Source organism: Typopeltis vanoorti, chromosome 2 (genome assembly GCF_054136105.1).
Source record: "Typopeltis vanoorti isolate ZY-2024b chromosome 2, IOZ_Tvanoo_1.0, whole genome shotgun sequence".
NCBI classification, from domain to species: Eukaryota; Metazoa; Arthropoda; class Arachnida; order Uropygi; family Thelyphonidae; genus Typopeltis; species Typopeltis vanoorti.
Genome location: NC_143550.1, coordinates 52957228 through 52983149, shown reverse-complemented (window position 1 = coordinate 52983149; position 25922 = coordinate 52957228). Strand labels below are relative to the sequence as shown.

The following is a 25922-nucleotide window of genomic DNA, read 5'->3' as shown; positions in this document are numbered from 1 at the left end:
TAATAATATTATTTTTTAATTTTTTTAGTTTTTGAAAGGTGGGGAGAAAGTTTTGGTATTTTGCTATTAATGATATTGTTTTTTCTTATTGAAAACTATCATTTTCTAGTTTAGTTTTGGTCTTGATGATGTAAGCTTTCCTGGAGAAAAACGTTTGGTGGAATCACAAATTACTGAAAATTGTGATTTAGCTACAGATTATAGTTCTGTATGGAATATGAGGAAGATTTTTTTTTTTTAAATTTAATCTTAACTAGAGCTGATCATATTGGCATTTGCATTTTTCTTATCATCCTTGCCACATAAAATAAATAAATAAATCTGTCATATCAACACAATTTATTAATGCATACAAATACTCATCATCATCATCCATAGTCCTAAACCAAGAAATCATGCCTCAAAAAGATCTTTCATCTTTGACAATATCCTCTACAACTAATAAACAAATATATAAAATTACATATATATATATATATATATTAGATATACTAATATATCTAATATATAAAATTCAAATGAATAATTATTTCTTTAGTTGTAATTTATATTCAGTAACAAGATATTAGCATGTAACCTATCATTGGTTACAATAAGGGTAGCTTTATTTGAGTTGAAGAAATCTTACTATCTTGTTTGTAGGCTTATTTCTTTCTTGGATTCATTCTTATTTTGAGTAGAGGAAAGTTAATTTTGTACTGATTCTAATTATTGCATAATCTGTGATTGATTTCAATTCAGTTGCTGTTTTATTTGTTTTGTATGCAAAATACAGAATCAAGATCATCTTCCACTTGGTTACCAGAATGGCCACAATGCTATGGTAGCAGGAAGTTACAATCATGCATTAGGTATGTATTGAGGTTTTTGAAAGAAATGTATATTAAGTATACATTTCTTTCATAATTCTTCTGTTTATTGCATTTTGTAATTTACATACATGTAATAAATAATACTTCTTCTTCCAACTTATTCAGTCTCTGAAGTTCATTGCAGCAGTACTATCTTTTTTCACTCTTTTCTATCCTGAGCTCTAACAGTCCGATACAGGATTACTCTAGGTTATTATATTATTATTATTATCATGATTATTATTCGGGTACCTCCATGGAGTCCAAAGACTCATCGTAGGTGACCCAATCTACCCACACAATCTATCATACCTTTCCTTGAACCTATTAACTGACAAAGCACTCACAACTGACTCAGGCAACCCATTCCAGTCATTCACCACTCTCCAAGCAAAAAATCTAGTCCTCACATCCCTACTAACCGCACCTTTATTCAACTTCTAAGGATGACCCCTTGTTCTGGCCCCTCAAGCTATATGCTGAAACATTTCCCTTGCATCTATCCTATAAAATCTTTTAAGCAACTTTTTGAGCAATTCTTTTAACCTCCTATTAACCAACTTCTGCAATCCCCTCACCCACTTTCAATCCATCCTCATAAGGATCATTCCACTCACCATCCTTATCATTCGCTTTTGAATCTTCTCCATTGCTTCCTCATCTCCAAGAAACCCAGGATATCAGACCTGAGCACAGTAATCCAGATGTGGACATATCAAAGTCTTATAAAGAGGAATAACAACTTCCTTATCTCTACTTGTTCATGTGTTCTTCAATAGCCAAGCAATCTTATGGGCTACCTTAGCAATATGTTTTCTAAACTTTAACTCTCTGTCTACTACCACCACCACTAAATCTCTAGCTTCATATATTTCCTAGAACATGGTTCCATCAATGTGGTACACAACTTGTAATCTATCCCAAAATGCATTACTTTACATTTCTCCACATTAAACTTACATCCATTATCTTTTGCCCATTCTGACAGCCTATTTAAATCATCCTGCAAGTTCTCCACATCACCTTGATTAACTATTACTCTACCTAATTTTGCATCATCAGAAAACAATTGAATATTTCATTTCAGTTTCCTATATCATTTATGTATAAATTAAACAGTAGTGGTGCCAGCAGTGAACCTTTGGCACACCACTATTCACATGTTTTCACCTTGATTCTGCCCCTCAAGTTTTTGATATCTGTCCAGCAGCCACCTTCTTATCCAATAATCAATGTATATCCATCTATTTTTTTGTTCTAACAGAGTAGAACAGAGTTTATCCAACTCTGCTATTATTCTTTTATAAAAAGACAGTAAATTATTAAGGCATGACCGACCCTTTACAAAGCCATGTTGCCCCCATACAGTATCATATCTCTATCCATCCATTATTGAATTCTCTTTTTGACCAATTTTTCCAGTACTTTTATCACCACACCTGAGATACTGATTGGTCTATAATTTGCTACTGCAGTCTTAGAATCTCCCTTATGCAAGGGAATTATTTTACCCTCTTTCCACTCCCTTGGAACTCTACCAGAGCTAAAACTTAAATTAAAGACCCTAGTCAGAAGCATTGCCAGTTTCCGTGCACATTCTTGCAAAACCCAAGCTGATATCCCATCTAATCCCACAACTGCATTTACATTGAGATTCTGCAATATCCTAAGCACCTCCAATTCATTCACATCTCTTCCCACATTAATGTCTATCACATATGTTAAAGCAATAACCTCACTTGGATGATATACCCAGCGAGCATGTTTGCCTGGCATAGAAATAATGTCAAGTTTTTGAGGTGGATAGTGATGGGACTGTGCATGGAGATATCTATTGGAGTGAGTGGGTTTCCTATAAATAGAGATTTTTAATTTCTCACATGCACAAGTGAATTTGTCATCTAGGAACAAAAGAGAGCCATCAATTTCAAATTCTGCAGTAAATTTATTTTTGGATGTTTTGACTGTTGAGGTGTTCTAGGAAATTCTTTAAAGACTCAGGTCCATGATTTCGGATTAGGAAAATGTCATCTATATAGCTTTTCCACAATCTAGGTTTCAATGGGAATGAAGCAATGGCTTTTTTCTTCAAAAGATTCCAAATATAAATTTGCCTTTGTGGGAGATAAAGGATTGCCATGACTAAACCAAAGTTTTGTTAAATAGTGTCTTTAAACTGGAAATAACCAGAATTAGCAGAATGGGTTAATACAAACATTACTTTTTTTGACAATTTATCTTTTAACAAAGTAAGAACTTCTTCTGTTGGCACATTCATGAAGAGGGAAATGGCATTAAAACTAGCCATAAGTTCTTTTTTTGAATATGTAGGTTTTTGACACTTGAAACACAATCAACAGAATTTTTGAGAAAAGAAGAGGTCAGGCCAAATAAGCATTTTATGGATTTGGCTAAATACTTTGAAAGTTTATAAGTAGGTGAATATGACTTCTAGAATTGGTCTCAGTGTAGTATTTTCTTTGTGAATTTTTGGTAATCCATATAATCGAGGATTATAGGATGAAGTGAACAAAAAGTCATTCGAATATGGATTACCAAAAATTCACAAAGAAAATACTCCGCTGAGACCAATTGTAGAAGGCACTAGTCATCCTCATCCCTTTCTTGTTCTTTTAATGTTCTCTGATGTTTTGCTGCAATTTTCTCTTCAAAATATTCGTTTTCATTATGGTATTGAAGTCTACCATTAATTTCTGATATGATTGACATCATGGGAAGCCATTTTCACTGTCAGCCATATCTGGAATATCCATGATAGAATGCTTAAAGCCTCAGTAAGCAAAATAGTTTTGAATGGTCTTGCTTATTCCTTACCAACTCTTGGCTATAAACTGTATTTCTAATAAAAGATTAACTTTTGTATGTACTTTCTTAGCAGTTGTCAAGAACTAGTAAAATGTTTCTTGATTTCTGTTGAAATTGCATGTCCCAACTCATAAGCCAATTCTTAAAAACTTCAGATGTCATCCATGTATTTGTGTTCATGTGATATTGAATTGGTAAACTCTGCATTCTAATCCTTTAAAGCATTATGGCATGTCATATCAGTTCTTGACATATTTGAATAGCATAACTGTTACATGATTCATTGCCTTCATTGGTCCAAACAGTGTAGTGTGCTTGTAACATGGAGCCATCCGATGTGGCACAATAAAATAGTCCTATTTCGTTAGCATTGCAGTTGTCATTAGCACTAAATTTTTGAAGCAAGATTATATAATTTGTCTAACACTCCATACAGTAGAGGTTACTTGCTGGCCGGTTAAACAGCATTGTGTTCCAAATAAATAAAGAAAATTCTTTTTATATTCTCATTTTCTTTTTGTTTTTCCAGACTTGTCCCAATAAAACAGTTGTCCCAATTAATCAGTGAACCAATTAACCAGAATCTACTGTATATATACACTGACAACATGGGAGGATTTACTGAGTTTATCAAATTATTAATTGCATACTGAAATTGACAATATATTTTTTTTTACTCTCTTTCTCTCTATTTTTATTATTTTTTTAAATGAAAGTATAGTGAAATTGGCATTTGAAAAAGGTAATAATGATAAACAAAGTGCTGTATTAATAATCCAGTGCAATGTCTGGAAAAGTTAGTAGGAAACTAAGCAAATGAATTAATATATATTTTTTATTCTTTCTTCCCATATAATTCGAGAATATAATCATTCCAGCTGAATAATTTTTGCAATTGTTCCTGGTAAATAAATGAAAGAAAATGGAAAATAATGCTTAGAGAGAAAGAGAGAAATGGGATACATTTAAAGAGAGTAGACAAGAAAATACAGATTGAAAAGTCCCAAAAGTTTTTTAATTAAATTTGTTGGTTAAAAAAAGATAATTAAATGTTTTGAAAATTGCAGTATATCAATATGGATGATACTGTTGGTGTTATGTGCCATCCAGTTGTTTTTGACTTGATAATCTTGTGAAAACAAAGGCTCTCCATCCCAGTTGATCTCTTATCTTTTTTTTTTCAGTAGTTGTAAGTTCAAGTTGATAAGTTCTTTTATGTTGTCCATCCAACTCTTTTGTGGTCCTCTCATTCCCTCAATCTTCCCCAACATAACTGCCTTTTCCAGTGATTCATCTGCTTGCATAATATGTCCAAAATACATCAAGTTCTATAATAAGTTTAGTTTAATCCTTTATCCAAGTGTGAGCAAACAAAGTTTGCACCTGAAAGTATCTTCAGGACTGGGGGTAAGGTAGTACAACACCAGGCAACTCATTGCAAAGGTGGAGAAAGCGCTCATCACTCCTATCGCAGTATCTCCCATTATGCAAAGCACATCTCCTTGCAGATATGTGTAATGCTATGCATTAAGGCAAGGGGCCTTGATGCATAGCATTAAGCTACCCTTGCCTTAATGCATAGTTTCGACCTTTATTGAGGTTTTGTCAGTGGGAAATACTGAGATAGGAGTGATGAGAGCTTTCTCCACCTTTGCAACGAGTTACCTGGTGTTGTACTACCTTACCTCAGTCCTGAAGATACTTTCAGGCACAAACTTTGTTTGCTCACACTTGGATAAAGGATTAAACTAAACTTATTATAGTCCAACCAAGTGAAAAATAAATTCTCAACATCTTTTTCTGAATCCGGAGTAATTTAATAATAAGGTTGTACACCCTTTGGCAACTCCTATAGGTTGGGATGACCTCTCATTGCTTCTGCCTTGGTGTCTTCACTACTGGACCTGGCTCCCACTGATGAGACCTCAATAAAGGTCGAAACCAGTATGGGTAATGGCCCTTGCCTTAATGCATAGCATTACACATATCCGCAAGGAGATGTGCTTTGCATTATGGGAGATACTGAGATAGGAGTGATGAGAACTTTCTCCACCTTTGCAATGCGTTGCCTGGTGTTGTACTACCTTACCCCAGTCCTGAAGATACTTTCAGGCGCAAACTTTGTTTGCTCACACTTGGATAAAGGATTAAACTAAACTTATTATAGTTTAACCAAGTGAAAAATAAACTCTCCACATCAAGTTCTGTTTAGCGATCATCACCTCCAAGGAGCATGCTGTCTTTACTAAAACCTTCTTTTTGGTCATTCTTGCAGTCCATGGGATTCTTAATAGTCTCCTCCATGCCCATAATTCAAATGAATCAGTTTGCTTTCTGCCTTTCTTCTTAACAATCCAGCTTTCATATCCATACATCACTACTGGAAATACCATTGCTTTCACAATTCTAATTTTCATGACCTTACTCACATTGCCTTGCTCATAATTTTTGGCAGGTTTAACATAACTTTTTTTTTTCCCCATGACTATCCTTTTAATTTCATCTTGACATTTACCATAATTTCTGATTCTGTACCTTGGTAAGTCATAACTTTCAATGATCTTTATTTTATCTTCCTCTGTTATAAATTCATTTTAATTTCCAGAAGCCATCACTTTTGTTTTGCTGATGTTTAAATTATACCCTGCTTTGTTACTTTCCATATTAACCAATAGAATCAACTGCTCCAGATCTTCCTTAGTTTCTGCTGAGGGTTATATCATCTGCATATTTTAAATTATTTATTTTTCTCCCACCAATCTTAATTCCATATAGATCTTTATCTAAATCAGCTATTCTCATAACATATTTATTATAAATATTAAAAAGGTACGGCAACAGTATACAATCCTGCCACTCTCCTTTTTTTTCACTTGAACACAGTCTCTTTCTCCAAAGACTGTTTTTACTGAAGCTTGAATTTATACTGCTCTGTTATCAAGAGACTTAGATGCACAGTTGTTCCCATTGATCTCATTACAATCGACAGTCTGTTGTGATCCATGCAATCAAAAGCTTTCTTATAATCAATAAAATAGATGAATACTTCCTTCCAAAATTCTCTTGTTCTTTCTATAATCCATCTCTTGTTTGCTCTCTGATCTCTAGTTCCTCTTCCTCTCCTAAAGCCTGCCTGTTCTTGTGTGCATTTCTCTGTTCACATATGGCTCCAGCTTTTGTTGAATCACTTTTCAGCATAACTTTACTTGCATGAAATTAAAGCAATGGTTAAATAATTCTCACAATCTCCGAGATTTTTTTTTTCAATTGGAATAATACTGTTTTCCTGTCTCTAGGTCAGTATATTTTCTTCCAAACCTGTTGACAAATTTCAGTCAATATATTCACTACTTCAACCTCAGCTGCTCTCAATAATTCCACTGACACTCCATCAGCTCCAGGAGCTTTTCCTTTTGGCAACTATTCCATTGCTGATATCACTTCACTTTTCATTATCATGAGTTTCTCAACAAATTCTTCTTCACTATTATTATCTTTCTTGTACAAATCCTTTACATACTCTTTCCATTTTTTTTTTTTTTTCACTGCTGCTTCTTTCATCAAACATTTCCCCAAATTTTTACAACTCCTAATCTAGGGATAAACTTCCCCGTAACTTCATTTATCTTTCTAAACAGATCTCTTTTTCTACCTGTAAAATTGCTTTCTTTAATTTCCTTGCACCTTTTGTTTAGATGTTTTTCCTTATCTCTCTTAGCCTGTGGAAATCTGCACTCAGTTAGTCTAACCTTTCTTAGTTTCTCTGAAGTTTAATTTTTCTTCTTTCATCTACTATTTGAATAACTTCTTCTGACATTGATTTACAATCTTTCTTTCTTTCATTCTTGATGCTTTACTTAGTCTTTTTTTGCTGCTTCTGTTACTGTACATTTTGATTCTTCCTACAGTTCTAATTCTCTTCCTGTCCTCTCCAAATTTTAGAATTTCTTTCTTACTTCTACTTTAAATCATTTATATGATTTAAATCAAATCTGTTACTTTCCTTTTGTTTCTGCTTAATTTCAATTTAACTTCAGCTATCAATAATTCATTATCTGCCCCAAAATCTGCACCAGGTAGTGTGTTTTATGCTTAGATAGCATTTCTCCACCTTCTGCTGGCAACAGTATAATCTACCTTATTTCTGTATTAACCATTAGGTGAAGTCCAGGTGTACAATCTTCTTCTATGTTGTTGAAAGCAAGTGTTTGTGTTGGGCATGTGTTGAAAGCAACTGTTCTCAATACAAAACTCCAACATCCTTTCTCCTGCTTCATTCCTCAGTTCTAAACCAAATTTTCCAGTGATTCCTCATTCTTCTTTTTTTCCCACTTTTGCATTTCACTCACCTAATATCAAGAGAAAATATGTTTTATCAATATTGTATACTAGTTGTTGCAATCTACTATAAAATTGCTCAACCTCATCTTTACTTGAATCTGTAGTGAGTGTATACTTTATGAGTGTAACATTCACTGAATATACCTTTATTCTGGATTACAATTCAGTGTCAGATTATTCTGTCTGACACTGAATTGTAATCCAAAATGTATTTTCTGTATTCTCTTCTAACTATGAATGCTACTACATTTCTTCAAAGGTTTCCATTTCCAGATAATGCATGAAATCATTGGTATCAAAGTGACCCATTCCTTTTCATCTCAGTTCACTGATTTCTAAAATCTCAACTCAAGTTCTTCTAATTTCTTTCTTTACCGGTTCCAGTTTTCCTTGATACATGCTTCTTACATTCTATGTTCCTATTTTATGTAAATCATTAAAACAGATGGGTCTTCTGAGATTATCTTTGTCAGAAGTTGAACTTCCAGAAGGCTTTAATCCATAACTTCATTGGAAGTTCCTCTCTGCTCTTCCCCAATAGCCATTTCAATGTCTTCCAACCTGGGTTTTCCATCTTTCAGCACCATATCACAATAACTTAAACCTCTGTTCATAAGATTTTCTTGGCAAAATATATACAGAAGTGGTTTGGTATTACCATATTACCTTCTTCTGTGTTTGTTTAGCCTACTAGGTAAGGCAGATACCTGGGAGAGAAAGCAGACTCTCACTGCAAAAGATGAAGAAAAGTAAAATAGGTGAGATTCACTTTGCCCTCAAATACTCTAATAGCATTGGGGAAAGGAACAAGAAGGAAGGAAAGAAAGAAAGAAGAGTAGGGACCAGTCTATAGATAATATAACAGATGTGTATTACATACATATTATTCCTTTTGTATGCTTTCTATAAATACACACATGCTTGGCAAGATTTGTAATATTATGAGAGGTTTAAAGTCATATCAGAATCTTAAAAATGAATAAATAAAGGAGAACCTCAGGCAACACACACAAATTAATTAATTTAATGCTTGACTGAAACTTATTTTATGACATTCTAAATAAACATAAGTCTTGTCACTGGTTGTTTCTTTGAGGCTTTTTAGGATAGGCTTTTTAGGATATGAAAATTTGCTGATATTCCATTTCCATTCTTTGGAAATGGAATATCAGCAAATTTTATTTTCACACCAGTGCTTTCATCATCATCATCAACAGCTTTCTTCTGTCCAGTGCTGGATGAATGCCTCTCCATGCTTTTTTCATTTTGGCTGATCTTGTGCATCTTTCCACCATATATATCCATAACATCCAGTTATCTCACCATCCCATCTTACTGCTGGTATACATGGTTTCCAATAACGAGTTCTTGGTATCCATTCTGTTGTTCTGTTTTGTTGTCAGACATCACATGTCCTGTTCAGTGCAATTTGTTTCCATTTATTACTAATGCAATGTCCATTGCCTTTGTTTGTCTCCTTATCCAAGTATTATTCTTTTTATTTAACAGTGTTATTCCCTCAGTGGCTCTTTCAATGTTTTGTTGCATTGTTTTCACTTTCCCTAGTTGTTTTTTAGTCAGGCTGCAGGTTTCACTACCCTAGGTCATTGTTCGAAGTGGATATGGTTGTAGGTCTTTCTTTTTAGGCAGTTTGGTAAATGGCTTTTATATATATATATCTATAATAGTTAAAAATTTCCATTGTGCTGCTGTGCTGAAATTTCATTATTAAGTTTATGGTTGTTTGTAATGATTTGTCTTAGATATTTGTATAAACTTACTACTTTGATCTGAGTTTTAATTTTTTTTCAATTTGTTTTCATTCTGGAGTTCTGGGGTGTAAGAGGAGAACCGACCAGGGCTTCTGACCTAATGTCCAATCCTCACCTTCTCGTGGTGCACCCTGTTAAGTATCTTTCTACCCAGATACTGAACGAACGAGGATGGGCTGGAAATTTGGGATTTAGCCGACCAAATTGTATTTCTATTGGCTTAAACCACAATATCAAATGATCGTACAACATGATAGAATTTCATGCCGACTGGGGTGTCGCCCAGTTAAACAAGGCTCCCGTTATTTTTGCCAGGGAACCAGGGCGAACAGCGAAAAGTCAGCAACTGTAACAAATCCTAAGACACACCCCAACTCAATATCACCAGAATTAAAGATCAGTACTATCAACAAAAGAAGCCTGAATGGCAAAGAAATTGAGCTAGCTGAGGAATTAGATAAGTACCAGATCAACATAATAGGGGTGACTGAAACAAAAAAGACCAAATCTGGTGAGATCTTTGAGCAATAAATACAAAATGTTATATTCAGGCAATGACAATCAATAGCTATAGTATTCAACACTAAATACAAGGCTAATCTTCTTGAATGGCAGGCAGTCTCAAATAGAGTGATGTGGGCTAATATCAGAATGGGGAATTGGACAATTAGACTTATTTGTGCCTATGGTCCCACAGAAGGTTCTACTAAGGTAGAAGTGGAGGAATTTTTTGAGGCTTTAGAAAAAGCAACTGACACAATGAAAAAGGAAAAGTTGGTCCTTGTTGGGGATCTAAATAGCAGAGTAGGAATTGATTGTCAGACATACAAAAATATTTTGGGAAAATTTGGAGAAAAGAGCAAAGCTAATAATAATGGCAAAGACCTATTGGATTTCTGCTCAGGACATGGACTGGTTATTACTAACACCATGTTTCAACATAAAAATGTGTACAAATTCACATGGAGAGAAGAAGCAAGGAATAAGAAAAGTCTCATTGACTATGTTATTGTTGATAGTGATGTTTTCTCCCTGGTGCAGGACACCAGAGTGTACAGAGGATTTGAAATTGGAAGTGATCACTATTTAGTCTGAGCAGGATAAAATTGAATTTCATATTGAAAAGAATAACATGTAAGAAAGTTTTAAAGCGAATAAAAGTTGAGCAGCTCTCGGCAGACTAAAATACACAAAGATTATTGAAGAAAAAATGAAAGAGTTTGAGAACAAGAACCAAACTTTGGAGATTCAGTAGCAAGCCTTGAAGAAAACCCTGATTGATTCAGCCAGAGAAGCATGTGGTGAGGTAGTCTGCAAGGATAGAAAAATCAGAACTCCATTGTGTACACAGAAAGTTAAAGAGGCAGTGAAGGAAAAGAAGAAAGCATATCAAAAGTTCCTGGCAAATAAGGCAGCTTTTGCTCTTAGAGAATACAGAGACAAATGTAAGAAAGCTAAACAGTGTGTAAAACTAGCTAAACAAAAGTCATGGGAATACTTTGGTAAGAACATAGAAAATAAATATCAAGTAGGTGGTAAGATATTCTGGAGGTTGTCGAAGAAGCTCAGAAATGGAGGAAAGAATGCTGTAAAAGGAATTAGAGATGATAAAGGTGATATGGAAACTTGAGAAAAATATATCCTTGGAGTAATTACTTTGAAAAATTGCTAAATGAAACTAGCAGTGATGACAGCGCAGTGATAAAAAACTGACCAGGCATGCAATCAGGAATACATATCCATACTTGAAGTAGAAAAAGCCATCAAAAGTCTGAAATGTGGAAAGGCAGTTGGAGTAGATGATATTAGACCAGAAACGCTCAAGTATGGAGGTATAAAAGTCTTACACTGGCTACACTGCATAGATCGGAGGGCCTGACAGAAGGACAAATTCCAGATGATTAGAGTAGATCTCTCATAGTACCCATATATAAAAAAGGAAATAAATCTGATTGTGAGAATTACAGAGGTATATCTCTATGTAATGTTCCTGGTAAGATTTATGCCAGTATACTTGAGAAACATTTGAGAAGGATTGTGGAAGGAAGAGAAGCTTGGTGAGGCACAAGCTGAATTCAGGCCAAATAGAGGCTGTCAGAATCAGATATTCACTTTACAACAACTAGTTGAGAAGTCAACGGGAATATAACAAAGATCTGTATTTAGGATTTGTAGATCTGGAAAAGGCATATGACAAGGTGCCAAGAGAGAAGCTATTCAATATGCTACAGTTATGTGGTGTCAGTGGGGCATTATATCAAGCAATACTTAGTCTTTATTTGAGTTGTAAGTCAGCATTTAGAATTGAAGGAAGTACAGCGAGATGGTTTAATGTTAATTGTGTCAGACAAGGATGTACGTTATCATCTCTGTTATTCATTATCTATATGGATTGCATTATGAAGGAAAGTTGTATTAAACCTAATATCAAAATTGGGGATGTTAATGTCAGCTCCTTGCTTTATGCGGATAATGTTATACTTCTAAATAAATCCGCTACAAGTCTGCAAGATTCCCTGATTAAATTGAATAACTGTTGTGATAGATATGGTGTGAAGGTCAGCAATAACAAGACAAAGATAATGAAAATAGGCAGAAGCATTGAAAAATCAGCTGATTTGCAAATGGAGAACCTATAGAACAAATAAAACATTTCAGCTACTTAGGCACGATTTTTAGTGAAGATGGTAAATTAAATATGGAAATAGACAACAGAATCTACAAAGCTAGTATGGTAGGAAGTCAACTGAATAAATTCATATGGAATAAGAGAGAAATTAGTCAAAACACTAAATTAGCTGTATACAAGACAGTGTTCAAACCAATTTTAACTTATGGATCTGAGAGCTGAGTCAGATGTAAAACACTTGACCAAAGACTAGAGACTGCAGATATGAGAGTCCTGAGAAAGATTAGGGGCATGAACAGATGGCATCAATGGCAATATCATATTAAAAACAAGGATATTAGGAAAGAACTTGACATTGTTAGCAATCAGGAATGTGTTAGTGGAGCTAATCTGAGGTGGTATGGTCACTTAATCAGAATGGGAGAGGAAAGATTAGCAAAATAAGTGTTCTCTTCCAGGTTGGCAGGAACAAGACCCAGAGGAAGACCAAGATATAGGTGGATTGATAGGTAAAAAGTGCCTTAGAAGATAGAAATATAAGATTTGACAATGTTGTAGCTTTGACATGTAACAATTTGATTTGGCAGAAAATTGTAGGTAGGAAGTTAGTAATGATGTAAATTTTTCATGTAGTACTATCATATCCTGTATACCCATTGAGGGTAAATGTCAGGAATTTGATGATGATGATGTATTTTCACTATACATTATTTTTCATTTACCATATTTAATTGTATGCCTATCTCTAAACATACCTCATTTAATTCACTAATCATGTGATATCATATTGCTTAATATTTTCCATCAATATTCAGTCCTGTTTTCTTCCAGTTCAGTTTTCTCATAGTATATTCAACGGCTGTAGCAAATAATTTTGGTGAGATAGACTCTCTCTATCAGACAGCTCTTTTTATTTCTATTTGTGTTTCTTTTCTATTTAAATTTATATTGTGCCCTTTGATTGAAAAAGTCCTAAGCTTAATTTTTGTTGTTACATGAGGAATCTTTATATAGGCTTTTTCATTTGAAAGTGATTTAGCCAATCTCATATAGGGGTAGCAAGGTTTTTCCCCCTCCAGAAACTTGGGTTTTTCATCCCACGTACAGGCAAATCAGCCTTCAGAACACATGCAATTTACAGAACAAAAAATACTGATGGCGATGGTTAGTAGATGGCATTGATGATAGATAGATGTAGCAGGTGAATTAAGTAGTGGGGAGAGATTATTAGATGTGTGTGTAGTGGAGCAGAGTAGAGTGCCCTCCAATAATGAGTCCTTGGAGGTGTCACATAATAAATTTATTATTGCTGAACCTCTCATATAATATATGTTTTAAAGCTTCAAGCATTTTACGTAAAGCTACTGAGTCAAAGGCTGTTTCATCATAATCTGTGAAATCCAAAGAAATTAGTGCATGTGTGTTTATTTATTTTTCATTACTTGATTTAAAGCCTTAGTTATTTTGTATGAAAATGGAAAAGATACAAACAACTGGATGGGACAGACATTGGCTTTCCACTCCTACCCCTTAGCTAGTTTTTACATAGAATGCTTAGAGAACAAAGCAATCAATACAGTTACTCTCAAACTGGTATTTTGACTACATGGTCCGTACATATTTAGTGTATTTAAATAGCCAACACTCTAAAATCCACTTCACAATAAAAGAGGAATCTAAAGACTTTTGCCCTTCCTAGATCCACTAGTCACTTGCCTTACAAATGGTTCATTATCTTTTTTCGTTTATAGTAAACCTATACATACTGGAAGATATTTGCATAAACATTCACACCATTATATAACTCAACAATATTATTATTATTATTATTACGTGACACTTCCATAAGTCCAAGGACTCATCGTGGGAGTGCACACTACTCTATTTCGCTAAATACATCTCGTCTTCTCCACTACTACCACTTAATTCTCCGACTACGACACTGCTGTCATCAATGCCATCATCACCAACAACAGTATCTATTGTCTGTAAATTGTGTATGTTCTGAAGGCCGATTTGTCTGTATACATTGGGTGAAAAACCCGAGTTTCCAGGAGAAAAAACCCATCTAACTCACCTTCAACTGAAAAAGCCCATGTAAGGATTCTCCTCGTCACAACGAGAATCGAACCCAGGTCTTTTCCAATAAAAGGGCACAATGTTCTACTGTTCTTCCAATTGTGCTATTGCAGCTATAATAATATGGTATCTTAAAAACATTAACTGACAGAGCCAGAATTATATGCTGGGTATAATGTGCCTTATTTACTTATTTATGATAAGTAAATAAATATTAATTTTTACTCATTACATAAATAATAAATAATTCTGTTATTGCATTTTCCAGGTGAATATATGTGTGTGTTTAAGGAATGTCCAGGTGATCCTCTTATAGTGTTTTGTATAGGAATAACTTTCATTCACATGGCTTGTCAGAAATATGCTTCTAAACGGCAGTCACTTATTTTGCAAGTAAGGATGTTATTTTATCATTTCTAAATTAGTTTGTTCTGTTGCTTTCTCTCAACATACACTGTATGAATGTGGTAAGCTAGTCAATTTATATATAACACAGTTTATATCATTTTGTAAGATACGATATAATTTTTGCTTTCTCTCATCTAGAACTGCATGCTCATACATGAAATTCTGCTTTAAAAGCACTTAATCCATTCCCTTCAGTTGAATAAATATTATCATCAATTTCAAGAGGTTGATTCTCATAATAAGTATTCATAGTTTCTTGAATGGAATTCACTGAGAAAAGCTGGGGGTGTTAGGTTGTGGCTGAGACCCTCTCCAAGTTACTCTATTTATGGAGCACTATTATGGACTAATGGAAGGAATTGAGAGAGGAAGCAGGACTTTTTATGCCTTTGTAATACTTACGGTAAGAAGTTCTGTTATGGGCAGGGGGGGGAAGGAATTTAGGATAATCAAAGATAAACTAGTTTTTTCCTCTACTAAATCAAATTAAAAAATTACATGTGATGTACAGGCTTGAATCACTGGCATGAGTTGCAACTTTATTTCCTTGGAAAGACATTTTATCTGTAATACCCCATATTGCAGTGCTCTGCCATCATGCACAAATGAACATACATGCATGTTATTTTAAAGATTAAAGAAATAATAGTCACGATGTGATGGAATCAATTATCTAATGAAGTGCTTAGCCAGGACAATTTTTTCATTTGGATATGATGCTGCAATCCTGCTTGTTGGAAACCTGAAGTTCCATATTTGGTCTGTAGAACAAGAATTTTACATCTTCCCTTTCCTGCTATTGGCCTCTTATGACCAAGTAACTTGGCTTCCTATAACCCTGCTTACTTCGCTGCATTGTCTGCTATATCTGTAAATTACATATGTTCTTCTGGCCAGTTTTTTTCTTTTGCAGGAGGAAAAACCCTGCCACCTCTGTATTAGATCAGCTAACTCACCTTCAGCTGAAAAACCCTGGTTGAGGTACTTCAGAATCAAGATGGGATGCCAACCCAAGTCTTTTCAACCAAGGGCTATGGAGTTCTCCCAACAGGGATTTGTATTATTTAACTTTTGATACTGAGAAAATGTCAATTTTGACAGGCTTCTTCTCACACCATTTGGATTATCTAATCTTTAGGCCAGCGAGGTTACTAAATGTAAATTAAACTTGTCAAGAAATTATATAGGGTGCTTAAGGGTCAAAGCTGTATAACTGAAAGGAGACCTCCACATAGCCTTTAAAGGAATGCGGAGAACCGACCAGGGCTTCTGACCTAATGTCCAATCCTCACCTTCTCGTGGTGCACCCTGTTGGGTATCTACTTTGATACTGAACGAACGAGGATGGGCTGGCAATTTGGGATTAAGTCGACCAAATTGTATTCTTATTGGTTAAACCAAAATAAAAAATGATGGTACAACATGACAAAATTTCATGCCGGCTGGGGCATCGCCCGGTTAAACAAGGCCCCCGTTGTTTTCGCCAGGGAACCAGGGCGAACAGCGAAAAGTCAGCTACTGGAACAAATCTGAAAACAAACTCCAACTTAACATTACCAGAGTTAAAGATTGGTACTATCAATGTAAGAAGCCTGAATGGCAAAGAAATGGAGCTAGCTGAGGAATTAGATAAGTACCAGATCGACATAATAGAAGTGACTGAAACAAAAAAGACCAAAACTGGTGAGATCTTTCTGAGAAATAAATACAAAATGTTATATTCAGGCAATGACAATCAAGGAAAAGAAGGAGTAGCCATAGTATTCAACACAAAACACGAGGCTAATCTTCTTGAATGGCAGGCAGTCTCAAATGGAGTGATGTGGGCTAATATCAGAATGGGGAATTGGACAATTAGACTTATTTGTACCTATGGCCCCACAGAAGGTTCTACTAAAGTAGAAGTGGAGGAATTTTTTGAGGCTTTAGAAAAAGCAACTGACACAATGAAAAAGGAAAAGTTGGTCCTTGTTGGGGATCTAAATAGCAGAGTAGGAATTGATTGTCAGACATACAAAAATATTTTGAGAAAATTTGGAGAAAACAGCAAAGCTAATAATAATGGCAAAGACCTATTGGATTTCTGCTCAGGACATGGACTGGTTCTTACTAACACCATGTTTCAACATAAAAATGTGTACAAATTCACATGGAGAGAAGAAGCAAGGAATAAGAAAAGTCTCATTGACTATGTTATTGTTGATAGTGATGTTTTCTCCCTGGTGCAGGACACCAGAGTGTACAGAGGATTTGAAATTGGAAGTGATCACTATTTAGTCTGAGCAGGATAAAATTGAATTTCATATTGAAAAGAATAGCATGTAAGAAAGTTTTAAAGCGAATAAAAGTTGAGCAGCTCTCGGCAGACTAAAATACATAAAGATTATTGAAGAAAAAATGAAAGAGTTTGAGAACAAGAACCAAACTTTGGAGATTCAGTAGCAAGCCTTGAAGAAAACCCTGATTGATTCAGCCAGAGAGGCATGTGGTGAGGTTGTGTGCAAGGATAAAAAAATCAGAACTCCCTGGTGGACACAGGAAGTTAAAGAGGCAGTGAAGGAAAAGAAGAAAGCATATCAAAAGTTCCTGGCAAATAAGTTAGCTTTTACTCTTACAGAATACAGAGACAAATGTAAGAAAGCTAAACAGTGTGTAAAACTAGCTAAACAAAAGTCATGGGAGGACTTTGGCAAGAATATAGAAAATAAATATCAAGAAGGTGGCAAAATATTCTGGAGGTTGTTGAAGAAGCTTAGGAATGGAGGAAAGAGTGTTGTAAAAGGAGTTAGAGATGATAAAGGTGACATGAAAACAGGAGAAAAAGATATCCTTGAAGTATGGAGTAATTACTTTGAAAAACTGCTAAATGAAACAAGCAGTGATGACAGTACAGTGATAAAAAAACACTGACCAGGCATGTAGTCAGGAATACATATCCATACTTGAAGTAGAAAAAGCCATCAAAGGCTTGAAATGTGGAAAGGCAGCAGGAGTAGATGATATTCGACCAGAAATGCTGAAGTATGGTGGTATAAAAGTCTTACAGTGGCTGCACTGCATAGTTCAGAAAGCCTGGACTGAGGGACGAATTCCCGATGATTGGAGTAGAGCTCTCATAGTACCCATATATAAAATAGGGAAATAAAACTGAATGTGAGAATTACAGAGGTATTTCCCTACTGAGTGTTCCTGGCAAGATCTATGCAAGTATACTTGAGAAACGGTTGCGAAGAATTGTGGAAGAAAAGCTTGGTGAAGAACAAGCTGGATTCAGGCCAAATAGAGGCTATCAGGATCAGATCTTCACTTTACGACAAATAGTCGAGAAAGCATGGGAATATAACAAAGATCTGTATTTAAGTTTTGTCGATTTGGAAAAGGCATATGACAAGGTGCCAAGAGAGAAGCTATTCAATACGCTGCAGTTATATGTTGTCAATTGGGCATTATATCAAGCAATACTTAGTCTTTATTTGAGTTGTAAAGTCAGCAGTTAGAATTGAAGGAAGTACAGGAAGATGGTTTAATGTTAAATCTGGTGTGAGACAAGGATGTACATTATCCCCTCTGTTATTCATTATCTATATGGATCACATTATGAAAGAAAGTGATATTAAACCTGATATCAAAATTGGAGATATTAATGCCAGCTCTTTGCTTTATGCGGATGATGTTATACTTCTAAATAAATCCGCTACAAGTCTGCAAGATTCTCTGACTAAATTGAATAGCTGTTGTAATAGATATGGTATGAAGGTCAGCTATAAAAAGACAAAGACAATGAAAATAAGCAGAATCTTTGAAAATGTCAACTGTGTTGTGAATGGAGAACCTGTGGAACAAGTAAAACATTTCAGCCTACTTAGGCACGATTTTTACTGAAGATGGTAAATTAAATATAGAAATAGACAACAGAATCTACAAAGCTAGTATGGTAGGAAGTCAATTGAATAAATTCATATGGAATAAGAGAGAAATTAGTCGGAACACTAAATTAGCTGTATACAAGACAGTGTTCAAACCAGTTTTAAGTTATGGATCTGAGAGCTGGGTCAGAAGTAAAACACTTGACCAAAGACTAGAGACTGCAGATATGAGAGTCCTGAGAAAGATTAGAGGCATGAACAGATGGCATCACTGGCAATATCATATTAAAAATGAGGATATTAGGAAAGAACTTGACATTGTCAGCATCCAGGAATGCTTTAGCAGAGCTAATCTGAGGTGGTATGGTCACTTAAATAGAATGGGAGAGGAAAGATTAGCAAAACAAGTGTTCTCTGCCAGGTTGGCAGGAAAACGACCCAGAGGAAGACCAAGATATAGGTGGATTGATACGGTACAAAGTGCCTTAGACGATAGAAATATAAGATCTGATAATGTTGGAGTCTTGACAAGTAACAGACTGATTTGGAGGAAAATTGTAGATAGGAAGTTAGTAATGATGTAAATTTTTCATGTAGTACTGTCATATCCTGTACACCCCTTGAGGGTACATGGCAGGAATTTGATGATGATGAAGAAATCATATTTTTGTTTAATCCTTTATCCAAGTGTAAGCAAATGAAGTTTGCATGTGAAGTATCTTCATGGCTAAGCTACTTGAATATAGAAGTTAATGACTTCACATTAATTGCCTTAGTATCACATAATGCAAAGCACATATCCTTTCAGACATATATAATGCTATGCATTATGGAAAAGGCCACTATCAAGACCATGTCGACTTTTATTGAGGCCTCATCAATGGGAGCCAGATCCAGAAGAGATACCAAGGTCAAAGCAATGCATAAGTTATATGTTTCCCACATACAACTAGTGAAAAGGTGTATCACTATATTATTAACATACTTTGGATTTAAACAAGAATATAGGAGATTGGCAGACTGGGCTAAGGAGAATGAATGTCAGTTTAATGTGGCAAAGTGTAAAGTTATGCATTTTGGGGTGAAAAGACTATTAACAGTATATTACATTGGTGGAGCTGTACTTCAAGAAATTGACATAGCCAGAGGCTTGGGAGTGTTAGTGGATAGGGAGTTAAAGTTGGGGGGGGGGGGGGCACATAGCTAAAGTGGCTAAAGCAGCTCATCAGATCACTTGGTTACCGAAGAATACTTTGATGAGCAGAGACAAGCAGGTTATTGTTCCTGTTCATCAAGCCTTGATAAGACCCCATCTTGACTACTTCATGCAGATCTGGGTGCCAGGGTTTCTTGGTCATGGGGTGGTGGTAGAGAGGATCCAGAGGCAAGTGACTAAGATGGTAGCAGGTCTATGGAATGAACCTTACAAGAACAAGTTGAAGTTTTGTGGATTACAGAAACTGGCTGATAGGCAGAAAAGGGGTGACATGATTAAGACATTCAAATTACTGATGGGTTTTTACAAGATTAATTCATAGGAAATTTTTCAGAACAGGTGTGGTCGTGGGAGAACTAGAGCCACCCATGGAAACGGAGTAAGAGTGTATTTAGTAAGGGTGTAAGAACTAGGTTTTTTGCTTGGAGAGTAGTGAATGAGTGGAATAGATTGCCAGAGTCTGTTGTGAGTGTCACGACTGTGAATTAGTTCAAATCAAAGTATGATAGATACTGAATAGTTCTTGATATGATGTTTAGGGCCTTCCTTGATTTGTCTAAGGACTCCTTGGAGTTGCCCATGATGATGATGACGATAATAATAATAATTTCATGGCAAGTTTAATTTAATTTATAACCAATTGAAAAAAAAAACAAAAAAAACTCTATAACTATTTCTAATCCAGAAATTTTTTTTTTTTTTTTCCATACACAAGTAGTGAAAAGGTGAAACACCTTTTCACTACTTGTATATGGGAAATATATGACTTATGCATTACTTTGACCTTGGTATCTCTTCTGGGTCTTGTCCCACTTTTTTATTTTAATTGATTAATTGTGTCAATAAAAATTAATTTTAATTGATTAATTAATTGTGTCAGTATCCCATTAATGGGATACTAACATAATTAATGTGAAGTCATTAGCCTCTATATACAAGTAGCACATTCGAGAAGATACATCACATGTAGTCTTTATTTAATTATACTTGGATAAAGAAAGGGTTAAACAAGAATATAATTTCTTGCAAGTTTAATTTAATTTATAACCAAGTGAAAAAATTTTCTGTTACTTAAATGTATTAAGATTCCAAGCATTTTGTGGGTGGGATTAAATAATTGACATAATTTTTATTTACCACTTCAGCTTTTTTTTATGAAATTGAGCTTGAACCTAGCATCAAGGACTTTCATCACTTGATACTTGAGCAGTCACAGGCTTGATTTTTTTATAAGTTTAGTTTAATCCTTTATCCAAGTGTGAGCAAACAAAGTCTGCACCTGAAAGTATCCTCAGGACTGGGATAAGGTAGTACAACACCAAGGCAACTCGTTGCAAAGGTGCAAGCACATCTCCTTGTGGATATGTGTAATGTTATGGGTCTTGTCCCACTTTTTTATTTTAATTGATTAATTATGTCAATAAAAATTAATTAATCTGAAACTGATGTGGGTAGTGGCCCTTGCCTTAATGCTATGCATTAAGGCAAGGGCCACTACCCACATCAGTTTCGACCCTTATTGAGGTCTCATCAGTGGGAGCCAGGCCCAGTAGTGGAGACACCAAGACAGAAGCAATGAGAGGTCATCCAAACCTATAGGAGTTGCCAAAGGGTGTACAACCTTATTATTAAATTACTCCGGATTCAGAGAAAGATGTTGAGAGTTTATTTTTCACTTGGTTAGACTATAATAAGTTTAGTTTAATCCTTTATCCAAGTGTGAGCAAACAAAGTCTGCACCTGAAAGTATCCTCAGGACTGGGGTAAGGTAGTACAACACCAAGGCAACTCGTTGCAAAGGTGAAGAAAGCTCTCCTCACTCCTATCTCAGTATCTCCCATAATGCAAAGCACATCTCCTTGCAGATATGTGTAATGCTATGCATTAAGGCAAGGGCCACTACCCATACGGCTTCGACCTTTATTGAGGTCTCGTCCGTGATTTTTTTATCTTGCCACATTTTGCCTACATCATAACATTTATAACTGATATGACAGATAGAAAATTAGTGAAATAATGAGAATCTGTCAAATTTGATAGGCTTCTGTTTGTACCATTACTGCTATACTTCAAAGATCAAAGAATGATCCAAATTTTGAATGGAGATCAAAGATCTTGGAATGCCTTGTTTGGCAAGTTTAGAAACTGTATATTTTTTTAAGAGGCTCTAAAACAGTAAATCCTGTAGCATTTTAGCATGTTCACTTTTGCATAATTAAATTTATTTGGATGTGGCCGTGGAAGTTTGAGCAGACAGTGCCATGGAATGGGTGTAGCCATAGGAGAACAAGTCCTGCATTCTCTTTGTTGTGCTAATAATCAGGTGATCCTCGCAACAGGACAAGGAGGATGTACAATACCAAATGAGAAAACTGTGATAGTGTGATATAATATGTATGTGATAATGCGATAGATCTTGAGTTAGAGGTGGGAATTATAAAAGCAGTGGATGTTGGACTCCACAATGGATAAGTTCAGCCAACGTGATGTGGACAGAGCATTTCAAACAAGACAGGCATGATCAGTTATAAGAACCATGTGGTATTTGACAGGATCATAAGGTCTCAAGGAAAATCAAAAGAAACTGTATCTGGTGATTTTAGAAAATATAATGACCTATGGAGCCAAAGGAAAGAAATAGAAATTGTGGAGATGGAATACTTCAGACAAAGTATGATAGCCATTTTCCTTTTCCAATATTGTACAAACTATTTAAATTTAGTCTACGTTCCATTGCATTTATATAACTGACCGTGCCACTATATGATTTATCACTGTAACACTGCATTTAAAAATAAAAAGGATGTTTGCATAGTTTTGGTGGCATCATAGCTAAAATGCTTTTTACAGAAAAAAAAAAATTATACTTTGTTAAAATTGAGACTTCTTGTAGACATTCTCAGTGGACAACAGTGAGTGTTACTGCAAACATCGATATTATCATGTTTCAGAAATAGCATTTTTTGTCCAAGACTGACGGTTTCAATTTCAAGATGAGGAGAGAGAGAGATAGAGAGAGCCTGAATTTTTGTATAATACATATATATATATATATATATGATGATGATAAAATTCCTGTATCTTATGTGTGTTATTTATATTATATGGAAATAATGTAATAAATGATGTTTCTTTTAATCTTCTCAGGGAACTGTTTTTCTAAACCAGTATTTGGATCTCAGAGGAGAATGCCAAGAATCATTTTATAATATTGGCAGAGCAATGCATCAGTTAGGTTAGCAATTTTATTTCATTTTTCAGATTTATTTTTTATTTAATTTTTTTTTTTTCAGTAGCAGTGGGAATTATTCAAATTGTGTAAAGAACAGTAATAAATATGACATGTATGTTCATATTATTATTGGCATTCTATCAAGAAACTTATGCTCTTTCCTGTTAGTAGTTGATTTAAATGTGCTAATTACTCAAATTCATACCATACCTTTACGTTAACTTACAGGAATTTCATACTGGGGTTCCTGGTAAGATTAATGCAGTAATGTTTGAAAAAAGTCAACAAAAATTGTGGAAGGAAAACCTGGAAAAGAACAAGCAGTGTTCTGATCAAATAGGAATTGTTAGAATCAGATTTTTACTTTAAGGTAAATATTGTAGAAAGGCTGGTAACACATGAATGTTAAATTATTTAACGAATTCACAACATATACTGGAATATTAATTAAAAGAAACTTTAATAAATACTTCCTATATTTCGGCAATGTCACATTGCCATCTTTAATGGGAACATACAAATATGACAAGTGCACGCAGGCACTACAAAAAGCAGTGAGGCAGAAGAGAGAAACTATTGTTGTTCCTAGAGTCCTAATGGTGCCCCCCCAGCAGGATATATTGGGTTGTCTTGGCTGTTGGGCAGGGTGCTTAAGGGTGAAAGCTGTAAAACTGAGAGGAGACCCCCACATAGCCTTTAAAGGAATGCAGAGAACCGACCAGGGCTTCTGACCTAATGTCCAATTCTCACCTTCTCTTGGTGCACCCTGTTGGGTATCTACCTTGATACTGAACGAACGAGGATGGGCTGGCAATTTGGGATTTAGCCGACCAAATTGTATTCCTATTGGTTAAACCAAAATACAAAATGATGGTACAACATGTGGCAAGTTCAGGTGGCAAGCCTTGAAGAAAACCCTGATTGATTCAGCTAGAGAGGCATGTGGTGAAGTTGTCTGCAAGGATTGAAAAATTAGAACTCCATGGTGGACACAGGAAGTTAAAGAGGCAGTGAAGGAAAAGAAGAAAGCATATCAAAAGTTCCTGGCAAATAAGTCAGCTTGCGCTCTTAGAGAATACAGAGACAAATGTAAGAAAGCTAAACACTGTGTAAAATTAGCTAAACAAACGTCATGGGAGGACTTTGGCAAGAACATAGAAAATAAATATCAAGAAGGTGGCAAAATATTCTGGAGGTTGTTGAAGAAGCTTAGGAATGGAGGAAAGAGTGCTGTAAAAAGAGTTAGAGATGATAAAGGTGACATGAAAACGGGAGAAAAAGATATCTTTGAAGTATGGAGTAATTACTTCGAGAAATTGCTAAATGAAACAAGCAATGATGAGAGCACAGTGATAAAAAAACACTGACCAGGCATGCAGTCAGGAATGCATATCCATACTTGAAGTAGAAAAAGCCATCAAAGGCCTGAAATGTGGAAAGTCTTTATCTGAAGCAGGAGAAGATGATATTCAACCAGAAATGGCGAAGTATGGTGGTATAAAAGTCTTACAGTGGCTACACTGCATAGTTCAGAATGCCTGGACAGAGGGACAAATTCCAGACGATTGGAGTAGAGCTCTCATAGCACCCATATATAAAAATGGAAATAAAACTGAATGTGAGAATTACAGAGGTATATCCTTACTGAGTGTTCCTGGTAAGATATATGCAAGTATACTTGAGAAACGGTTGAAAAGAATTGTGGAAGAAAGGCTTGGTGAAGAACAAGCTGGATTCAGGTCAAATAGAGGCTGTCAGGATCAGATCTTCACTTTACGACAAATAGTGGAGAAATCATGGGAATATAACAAAGATCTGTATTTAAGTTTTGTCGATTTGGAAAAGGCATATGACAAGGTTCCAAGAGAGAAGCTATTCAATACGCTACAGTTATGTGGTGTCAATGGGGCATTATATCAAGTAATACTTAGTCTTTATTTGAGTTGTAAGTCAGCAGTTAGAATTGAAATAAGTACATGAAGATGGTTTAATGTTAAATCTGGTGTGAGACAAGGATGTACATTATCCCCTCTATTCATTAATCTATATGGATCACATTATGAAGGAAAGTGATATTAAATGATATCAAAATTGGAAATGTTAATGTCAGCTCTTTGCTTTATGCAGACGATGTTATACTTCTAAATAAATCCGCTACAAGTCTGCAAGATTCTCTGACTAAATTGAATAACTTTTGTAATAGATATGGTATGAAGGTCAGCAATAAAAAGACAAAGACAATGGAAATAGGCATAATCATTGAAAATGTCAACTGTGTTGTGAATGGAGAACCTGTGGAACAAGTAAAACATTTCGGCCACTTAGGCAAGATTTTTAGTGAAGATGGTAAATTAAATATGGAAATAGACAATAGAATCAACAAAGCTGGTATGGTAGGAAGTCAATTGAATAAATTCATATGGAATAAGAGAGAAATTAGTCGGAACACTAAATTAGCTATATACAAGACAGTGTTCAAACCAGTTTTAACTTATTAATCTGAGAGCTGGGTCAGAAGTAAAACACTTGACCAAAGACTAGAGACCGCAGATATGAGAGCCCTGAGAAAGATTAGAGGCGTGGACAGATGGCATCAATGGCAATATCATATTAAAAACGAGGATATTAGGAAAGAACGTGACATTGTCGGCATCCAGGAATGCGTTAGCAGATCTAATCTCAGGTGGTATGGTCACTTAAAC

At 35.2% G+C, this 25922-nt stretch overlaps 2 protein-coding genes across 2 annotated transcripts in view; one reads left to right on the top strand and one right to left on the bottom strand.

Moving 5' to 3' along the window:
- The window catches only part of LOC150109013 (short-chain dehydrogenase/reductase family 9C member 7-like), a 154660-nt gene that overhangs the window by 12314 nt on the left and 116424 nt on the right, over positions 1-25922 (bottom strand). The window lies entirely within an intron of this gene.
- The window catches only part of LOC150109014 (general transcription factor 3C polypeptide 3), a 306866-nt gene that overhangs the window by 265875 nt on the left and 15069 nt on the right, over positions 1-25922 (top strand). Inside the window, exons 24-26 of the mRNA XM_090411276.1 lie at positions 776-851; positions 14767-14891; positions 23136-23223. Of these exons, the coding sequence (XP_090267402.1) occupies positions 776-851; positions 14767-14891; positions 23136-23223 (289 nt within the window). The remainder of the gene's footprint in view (positions 1-775; positions 852-14766; positions 14892-23135; positions 23224-25922) is intronic.